This window comes from Saccostrea cucullata, unplaced genomic scaffold, assembly GCF_032062105.1.
Source record: "Saccostrea cucullata isolate Sc308-1 unplaced genomic scaffold, CSIRO_AGI_Scuc_v1 ctg18396, whole genome shotgun sequence".
NCBI lineage: Eukaryota > Metazoa > Mollusca > Bivalvia > Ostreida > Ostreidae > Saccostrea > Saccostrea cuccullata.
Window position 1 is genome coordinate 1 of NW_026925865.1, and position 10431 is coordinate 10431.

Below are 10431 nucleotides of genomic sequence, written 5' to 3' on the forward strand. Positions count from 1 at the left end.
TTTTTAATGCTTGTATTCTTAAAAACGAATATTCGAATCATAAATTTATATTCGAATATCAACTCATCGAATAAAATTCATAAACCCCCAATGCCAGAGCTAGCTAAAATGCTGAATTAAAACTTTTCTTACACAAAATCACTGTATTATTTAGAAGAGAGTCTGTGCACCTGGCTTTGATATTAATTATAGGATAACAACAGTTTTAGAAGCAAATATAAATTTCAAGTTCCATTGTATTAACGGAAGAGTTATTTTTCACAGGCCGGACCATGCTAGACCTGGCTTGTCTCCATGGCCACGCAGAATGTGTGGAGACCCTCTTACTGCAGGGTGACGATATATTGGTCCATGACAGCACCACTAGAAGGACGCCACTTCACTCAGCAGGTAGGGCTAGCTCCATTCTTAACTCTGTTCCTTTTACGGACTAGAACTATATTATCTTGAACTCTTGTTATCTTGAATACCATGGATATGTTGAACTGAGTTGGAAGTCCAGGTCACTTTGTATACTTAATATTTCAAATGAGTTGCGTCAAGCGAAAAGGGACCTTCGTGACATAAACGTAATTACGTCACAATAGCGCTTCAAAGACGTGACGTCTAATCTGCGCATTTGCCGATGAAAAAAAAACATATACGATAAAGCAAAACAAAAATATATTTGCGTAATACAAATTTTTAATAAGTAGACACGCCTAAAACTGTCTTGAAAAAATGTTCAATATCGTCTATTTACTATTTACTATTTACTGGTAATTTTTTTCCAAAAAAAATATTTAAACTACTTTAAGTTTTGATTGTTTATGAATGGTTTAATTTATTCGTGAGCTGTCAAAAATGTTCATCAACAAATCAATGTACGTGCATATAGGCTCTGAAAACAATCGTTCTTTTGCCGTTCCGACTGAGCTCCAGTCTCTACAGATAACAAGTGGTCCTTAGCATTTATTTATATGTTTTATTTTTTTCTTTTGGACTTTTTTTTGGGGGGGGGGTTTCGTTATGTGTAACACATTCCAGATTGTTCCCGGAAAGGCCCGAGTATTGGTGATCGATTCGCGACTTAGTGCTCAAAGTTTGTCATCAGAGATTAAATATTCGAATCAACTTCACTGATTCTAGCATGGTTGCAATAGCATTTTGTCAATTTATATTAAGAACAAAAATATGAATGCAGCAGCTAAGAAACTTTTTCTGTCATAAAGGATAAAGCGGCTAAAGCCATACAGACTTCCGTATATACTCACTAAAATTAACACGTCACCTTTGGCGCAACAAAGGTTTGAAAATTTAATTGTATGACGCAATAAAATGTGAAGATAATAAACAGTGGCCATTTTCAAAACTAATTTGTAGTCTAAATTTATTGCAATAAATTAAAACTAAACACGGTAACTTAAGGTAGTCCGATGTTGTTGAAGTCGAAAATTAAGAGCGAAATAGGTCATGTATTGAATCAGATGCATGTAGGTCATTAGTTTTTTCCGATTATTTCAGGCAAAAACAGTAGTTCCGGACTATAAATATGAGCACATCTTGAGTTTGTAATCTTACATAATATTGTAATTAAAAGGTTTGTTTAACCCCTCCCCCTGTTTTTGGATGTGATCATTTGTATTACTACGGAAAGGGAAGCCTTTCAAGAATGAATTCCGATTTTTTTATTTCTTTATTCTCTCTTATTATTTTTTAAATTAATTTATTTTTCGTTTCGATTTTGCTTGTTCATTATCGTTTTCACGTATTTATTTCACTATTATTTTCTTATTTTAGTTCGACCATAACCACTTTGAAAACACTGGTACATGTACATACACCATATCCCAACCCCACCCCTCTTTCTAAAAAAACATCGCTCATATACATGTATTTGATCAACGAATGAAGTAACGAATCATTGTTTTGAAATCCACATCATCAGATAAAAGTGTTTTTTTTCAAACCTCGATAGTTGCGTAGTCTTTCTCAATTATAGATGATATTTACAGAGAATCAAGGTAATCTGATATCTGGGAAGCTGTGCACCCCCTTCTCAATTCACACTTCGATTGTAAAATAATGAAATGCTTATACATGTATTTACGAACTCTTATTTTTGTGAACTCTTTATAATTTTGTCTGAGGAATCCCTCTTTGATCTTTTATAAAGCCCTTTCCTACAGATGAAGATGCTTTCTATACTTGTCTGTTTACTGGATATAATGGTTCTTTTTTTCAATCAGGTATAAAAGAAATTTTGACAATTTTTTGAAAGAATTATCCACCCTATAATATCCTGACTCTAAGAAAGAAAAATTAGGATTTAACTAGTACGTTTTGTGAATAATATCCTATAATCGTCAATAATTTCTAACTTTAATTTATATGATTTTTTTTAGGGGGGGGGGGGTGTATGACGTACATATATCACTCGGAGCTCCTCGGATAGCTCGTATACCATTTTGAATGGAGTGTAGCGGAGGAAACCGAAGATTACCGACTGTGCACATTATGCATTATGCATAATGAGATTTTTTTGCTTACAATCACATGCTGCGAATAAATTTAAGGAGATTTCTACCGATGACAGCGTGTATATTGTATATTCTTAGGATTTTCAGGAGTGAGTCCCATTTCACTCCATCTAAACATATATTGTCTTGTTCTCCTTGACACTGAATATGAATTTAACTGATTATTTAATTTACAATATGTAACTGTACATGAACTTGATTATTCAAGTAATGTTTATATTGTACATCTGTAAGTTAGAATGACATTCGGGACCACTGACTTGAAAAAATATTGCATGAAACAACAACAACGTACCAACTCGTGAAAAGGTGACACATAAGACATTATATTAACCATTTTAGTATATTCTGTTGGTCAAATTTAACGTCTTTTGAAGATTCACATTTTTTTAAGTCCAAGTCAACTTAGAGAAGCTTTAACGTATTGATACTATGTGTTAACCAGTATATTTAATTGAATTTTAGCATCTGAATTAAATCATTGCTACACAGGCAAGAAACATCGTTGGGGGGGGGGGGGGGGGTAAAATACTTTTATTCTACTTTTGAATTGAGAGATTTTCCAATTTCAATATAATTTACAATTGAAAAAAAATAAGGGAAATCGTTTTTGAAAAAAAATGTTAAATAATTGATAGGCAAAAAAATTACAATACCTGAAGGCTGCACCCTAAAACCACACCCTAAATTTAGTTCAGGGAAATACCATAAAAAAATACATGTAGGTACTGCCTAAAGGTTTGTTTTTGTGGAGGTGGGTTTGATGATTATACCGGAAAAGAAAATTAATAATAGTCCTCTGACTGCGATCAATCCTTACGACCTTACTACATGAACAGTTATATTCTTTTTTAACCCACTGCGAGCAATCGTAGTTACTCGGTCAATTTCGTCAACATAAATAATTTCTCTTGAAAAATGGCCGTGTTGTAACGAATGCCTTGCGAGATGATTTCAGAGTAGAAACTTTTTTATGGTCAGCGGTCTTCTCCCTGGTCAAGGATCCTTTCAAATACTAGTTTCCAGTGATTAAAGCATGATTATGTTGATGACGTAGAAAAAAGGGTGAGATGATGTCGTTGAATATACTACTTAAAAGTTTACTTACTTTATTATTTCAATATACATATACATTTAGCTGATATTTTCTTCATCTTTTAAAGTATCACCATTTTACAATAAACGATAAAAAAAAATGCTAATATTTGGATAAATATCTATTTTAAAAAAAAACTTTTAAATACATCTATAGAAAATTTTTAAATAATACAAAAGGGTTATTTAGTGATTACGTTGTATGTTTCAATTATCAATGACGTTTTGTGACGTTATTCAACGTTTTACAGCGTTATCCTTTTAGCAATGCATTGTTTTCATTTGGATTTTTAATTAGAATTTAAAAGGTGTATCATAGAATATTTGGTATCAAAATATTCAGAAAGACTAGCTCTTTCAGAAACAACGAAAATCCGAATTTCCAAAATTTGGTCACGAAGGTCCCTTTTCGCTTGACGCAACTCAAATACTTGGATATCTCGATGTTTTTTCTTGGTCCCATTATGTTGGAGACTAGAAGGTTTTACTGTATGTATTATTTGCTAAATAGGAATGTTTCAATAGTTCATGAGATGCAAAGCATTGATTGTGAAGAATAAAATTGAATTTTTGAGGAAAAATAAATTGTGATTTTAACATCCATGTTTTACATTTTGAAGCTATGAATGGGCATACAGAATGTTTACGTTTGCTAATGGAAACAGCTGAAGACAGCAATATTGTAGATTGTACAGATGTTTATGAAAGGTAATACTGTAGATCACTTAATTTTTGCGACACCTTATTTTCGCGAGATAGTCATTGACTCTTGATTAGCGAGACAAAATTTTCGCGAACTGTGGTCATTGCTCTATATGTTCTTAAGGAATACTATTATACGCGAGAATTAAATTTTCGCGAGTACACTGTCTCGCGTAATTACGCGAAAATAAAGTTCTCGTGAATAAAAAGTGATTTACAGTAACTCGACACAAAAAGGTATGGTCTTCAAAGAATTGAATTTAATCCAAATCCCCAAAAATGTTCTACGAAAAAAAAGAAAAGAAAGTGTTGCTCATTAAAAACTTACTAACTTGAATTTTTCTTATATTTTGTAAAATATAAACAGCTTTAAAGAAAAAATACATGCAATTTTCATTTTCCCACTATTATACCAGTGGAATAGTACACTTGGATGACTTTGTTGTAGAACTCCATTAATGATGGCAGTGGCCAACGGTCACGTCGACACAGTGTTGTACCTCATAGCTAATGGTGCCATAGTCAATGCTAAGGATAGCCAGGGAAGGACTGCTTTACATAGAGGGGTAGGTACTAGCAGGGATAAACTCATAATTGCTGTTCTATTCTATTCAAGTCACACACTTTCTAAAGCTCATAAAGCATTTCAGGGTCATGACAGTGTTAAATGTACAGTAATACACGCTTGTAGCAAACATGCTTATAATGAATTGATGCTTAGTTGATGCGAAGTGATTTTAATTCCCTGTGGGTTTCATACAATGTCATGCAAACAGATATAACAAAAGTTTATAACAAAGCAAAATCCCCCATCCCTGCCACTTGATATAAGCATGTTTTTCTGTAAAATGATACTAGGACATCAGAATTGTAAAGTTAGGTTTAATCATGTATATTTAAGCCTCAGTAAATGAATTTATTTAAATGTTTTTATTTTACCTGCAGGCTGCTAACGGACATGAGGAGTGTGTTGATGCCCTCCTACATAATGGAGCGGACGTTACTGTCCGCGACCACAGAGGCAGAATGCCGGCGTACCTGGCTGCTACCTGTGGCCAGGTGTGCATACTGTCCAATCTCCTCGCGGTAAGTACAGTCTAATTGTTTAATAATAAAATGCTTTCTTTGATTGTTAGTATGGGAATTAATGTCGCAGCTGTTGCAGAAAAAATACATAACTGGCGTAATTGAGTTATGTAATTTTTTCAGCAATAGCTGTGACATTAATTCCTATACTAACAGACAAAGAAAGACATTTGATTGTTTTATATTTACATCTGTGTGAAAAACATTCAAAGTAAAGTAAAATGTGTTAAATGTTGTATTATTGATGAATATGTCGTATGCATAAGTGATGGAACAGCCATTGTTCAAGAAATCTTTGCACCTGGCTTGCTTAGAGTCGTTTATAAATTGCACTGATTAATTGCAATTGTCTTCATAAGAAATGAAGGAAAAAATATTCAGTGGATTTAAATATTCTGTAATTTAATGTCATTAAGAATGATGGGCCTGTATGATAGTTCTGATTTAAATGCAGTCAAAATACTTTTAATACAAGTACATTATCGAAATTTAATTTCCTTTTAAACTGTTCAATTTATGATAACATCAAGATATGTAGTTGTGGCAGTGTCACTAGTCTTGCTTTACATTTCTAGATGGGACCCAGCAGTAGTAAATCGGAGGACCACTTAGGTTATACACCTTTACACATAGCTTGTTATAATGGTGAGATATGGTTATTTTCAATAATAGGAAATTTTAAAACTATTCAATTTTCATATCTATTAAAAGTCTATTAAATGATATTCCTAGAGAAAATAAAACGCAAGATCTTGTTTTTTTAATACAATGCAGGCCAAGACAACTGTGTGGAAACCATTTTAGAACAAGAAAAAATAACTGAGCTTTCAGGGAACCCCTTCTCACCTCTTCATTGTGCTGTGTGAGTATAGCGAGTGTACAGAACATCTTAAATTCTCTTAAAGGTACTTGGACACAGATTTGAAGTTAATATTTTCTCATTTTTTTTGTATAATATCACGAATTATATATTTTAATAGCATTTCACACAAAAATTAATTATTAAAAATCTTATTTCATTTAAAAGTTATTAAAACTTCAATTTTTTTGGCGGGTTTGATTGACACATCCTTGCACTTTCACAAATTTTAACTTTATTCTTAATCCTTAGGAAAAGTGGCAATTTTGATGTGTTTTAATGAGAAATATTAAAACTTTTATCAAGAAAAATAATTTTATTCATAGTAGAAATGTTAGAAAGCAAAACACCATCAAAAGTATCGTCATTCCAAAGATATGGGTACATAGTGTAGCAAATCGAGCACACTCATGTTATGTACACAGTTTTTGTAAACAGGGCTCGAGTTCTGTTATTGTTTATATTTAGAATTCACCGGGTGCGTTCAATCGTCACAGTCTGCTAACCACAACTGCAAGGACTGACAATATATTGTGTGTTTGTTTTGCTTTCGAACGTGTCTACTCTGAATTTTCTGGATTATAGTATTAATATTTTTCATTTATACAAAACGAGATTGCCACTTTTCCTAATGATTAAGAATAAAATTAAATTTGTGAGAGTGCAAGGATATGTCAATCAAACCCGCCGAAAAATTTGAAATTTCAATATCTTTTAAACGAAATAAGATTTTTAATTAATTTTTGTGTGAAATGCTATTAAAATATATAAGTCTTAATATTATAGAGAAAATAATAACTTCAAATCTGTGTCCAAGTACCTTTAAATTCAGTTCAGCTTTCATATCTTGAAAACTAGTAACTTGAAGCTGATATGTCTATGCAATTTTATAGTCTCAACCCCCCTTTATTTATGTATTTTACCTTCGATATCTCTTTTCTTCTCTTCCTATTGAATTCAAGATTATGATTCTTAGGGCTATTCCAGAAAAAAATGTAGGGGGGGGGGGGTTGGGGTTGGAAGGCACTTTTATTTTTACCCCACCACCCATACATTTTTAATTGCTTTCTCCCCCACCGCCCATCAAATTAAAAATGCTTTTAATACAACCACCCATCTAAATTTAAAATACTTTTTTAGCTCACCTGAGCCGAAGGCTCAAGTGAGCTTTTCTGATCACATTTTGTCCGGCGTCCGTCTGTCTGTCTGTCCGTCTGTCTGTAAACTTTTCACATTTTCGACTTCTTCTCAAGAACCGCTGGGCCAATTTCAACCAAACTTGCCACAAAGTATCCTTGGGTGAAGGGGATTCAAGTTTGTTCAAATGAAGGGCCACGCCCTTATTCAAGGGGAGATAATTGGGAATTAATGAAAATTTGGTGGTATATTTTAAAAATCTTCTTCTCAAGAACCACTGTGCCAGGAAAGATGAAACTTATGGGGAAACATGCTCAGGTAGTGTAGATTCAAGTTTGTTCAAATCATGACCCCCGGGGGTAGGGCGGGGCCAAAATGGCCGACCAAAGTTTTACATAGAAATATATAGGAAAATTCTTTAAAAATCTTCTTCTCAAGAATGACAAAGCCATTATTCATCATATTTATATGGGAGCATGCTCAGGTAGTGTAGATTCAAGTTTGTTCAAATCATGACCCCCCGGGTAATGGCGGGGCCAAAATGGCCGACCAAAGTTTTACATAGAAATATATAGGAAAATTCTTTAAAAATTTTCTTCTCAAGAATGACAAAGCCATAATTCATCATATTTATATGGAAGCATGCTCAGGTAGTGTAGATTCAAGTTTGTTCAAATCATGACCCCCGGGGGTAGGGCGGGGCCAAAATGGCCAACCAATGTTTTACATAGAAATATATTGGAAAATTCTTTAAAAATCTTCTTCTCAAGAATGACAAAGCCATTATTCATCATATTTATATGGAAGCATGTTCAGGTAGTGTAGATTCAATTTTGTTCAAATCATGACCCCCGGGGGTAGAGCGGGGCCAAAATGGCCGACCGAAGTTTTACATAGTAATATATAGGAAAATTCTTTAAAAATCTTCTTCTCAAGAATGACAAAGCCATAATTCATCATATATATATGGAAACATGCTCAGGTAGTGTAGATTCAAGTTTGTTCAAATCATGACCCCCGGGGGTAGGGCGGGGCCAAAATGGCCGACCAAAGTTTTACATAAAAATATATAGGAAAATTCTTTAAAAATCTTCTTCTCAAGAATGACAAAGCCATAATTCATCATATTTATATGGAAGCATGTTCAGGTAGTGTAGATTCAATTTTGTTCAAATCATGACCCCCGGGGGTAGGGCGGGGCCAAAATGGCCGACCAAAGTTTTACATAGAAATATTTAGGAAATTTTTTTTTAAAATCTTCTTCTCATTTTACATAGAAATATACAGGAAAATTTTTTAAAAATCTTCTTCTCAATCATTTTCTAAAATATAGCAAATCCATGATTGGTCATGGGACTACTTTTGGATTTAAACTTTACAATAAAAAGCCATTTTATACTAGTCCTACCCTTGGTGCTCAGGTGAGCGATGTGGCCCATGGGCCTTTTGTTTTAAAGAATTGTGTTTTAAGTTATGTATAATAAAATTTTATGTACCGGTACTTTTTCAAGCATTTGCACTTTATGCAACTTGAAATGAGTGTTCGTTATTGGGATGTATCCAAACAATGGACTCATTTAAAAAGAAAAAAAAATAAATATGATGGAAATCTAAATATTATGCATAAAACTTTCATTTTTTCCTTACTTTAAAAATAGTTTTAATCTTTTTTGAAAAGAATTTAGAAAGATATTTTTCTGCAAATTTTAACACAAACAAAAGTTCTGTAAGATTTTACAATCAGCTAATTTTTTTAGTTCAAGTCTGAAGTTTTTTTGTATGGGTTTTTATAGGGGGGGGGGGCTAAAGTTATGTAGTTATCTAAGGCATTGTCTATTTAGTGGGACGTGATAAAAAAATACAAAGTCTCAATCCCACCTAACAGCCGTGCAGGCTCTTGTTTCTGAAATATATTTTTTAAATTCATTTGTATGTTACGGCCGGGTTAAAAATATATTCCAGGTAACACTGAAACAGGTTAAGAATTGGTATATGTATGTAATGACATAATACATGTATATTGTTACAAACCCTGTTATATATAAACATTATTTTACACCGTATTTGGTATAAAGTAAAATATTTGACTTGTAAACTCCATAGTCATGCTCTAAAATATTTATTATCAGATACGTTTTTTTTCTACTTTCGGTTTTAATCAAACAATCTCTTGATTGTTTCTAATTAAGGAATGACTCTAATTCTTGACCAAATTATCGAGTATAATCTGGTTTGGGTCAGTTTACGCTTTATAATCCGCGAAGCGGATTATAAAAAAAGCGTAAACTGAACCAAACCAGATTATACTCGATAATTTGGTCAAGAATTAGAGTCATTCCTTATAATTTAATTCTAAAATAATCAAACAACTTTTGATGTAAAATTGTGTTGCTTTTTACGAGTTTAAATTTACCGCGCAATAATACAACCTTAGTAACGGAAGTGAAGTGAAGCGAGGGGAGGTAATAACTGATACATAGATCTAGCAGCCATGATGTGTGTTTACATGAGGTAAGATCGAGTAAGTGTTTGAAGTTAAAGATACAGTTATTAAATCTTGAAATTTCCATGGATTCCGAGGAGTGTGAATGAGGGGATTGCATGGATAAGTGATTAAGCTGGTCGTCAAGGGGGTGTGTCCCCATACCAAACCAGATTATACAAAATGTTTTGCGTTCCTTTTTGGAAATCAACCAATGAGAGGCGAGAATATAAACAAAATTAAATTATTATCATTTAATTTACCAATGTAATCACGTTTGAATAAATTGCTGGAATGAAACTTGAGCTGGAAGCAACAAAGAACACAAGAACACAAAGAAATCGTGTCCCAATCCTCCACTGTCATTGCACCATGTGCTTTTATAATTATCTGCCCTTGTTTCCGGTTTGTTCGATTCTACTTTCACTTTCAATGGAAACACACTTCTCAACTGTTTAGGACGTTTTTTTTAAAATAAATATAAATATTTACTGGCCTACACAAAATGAAAGGAAGGAAGTTCTTTGCAGTTGATTATTTGTTAGGGTAAG

The 10431-nt window shown here is 33.1% G+C and overlaps 1 protein-coding gene across 1 annotated transcript; it reads left to right on the plus strand.

Moving 5' to 3' along the window:
* Positions 1-269: 269 nt before the first annotated feature.
* On the plus strand, positions 270-6264 carry LOC134269922 (serine/threonine-protein phosphatase 6 regulatory ankyrin repeat subunit A-like; the record flags this gene model as incomplete). Its single annotated transcript, XM_062752102.1, has 6 exons — positions 270-390; positions 4235-4322; positions 4765-4882; positions 5262-5402; positions 5978-6047; positions 6177-6264. Coding segments are annotated over exons 1-6 (623 nt in total), but the record flags the coding sequence as incomplete, so codon positions are not given.
* Positions 6265-10431: the final 4167 nt, after the last annotated feature.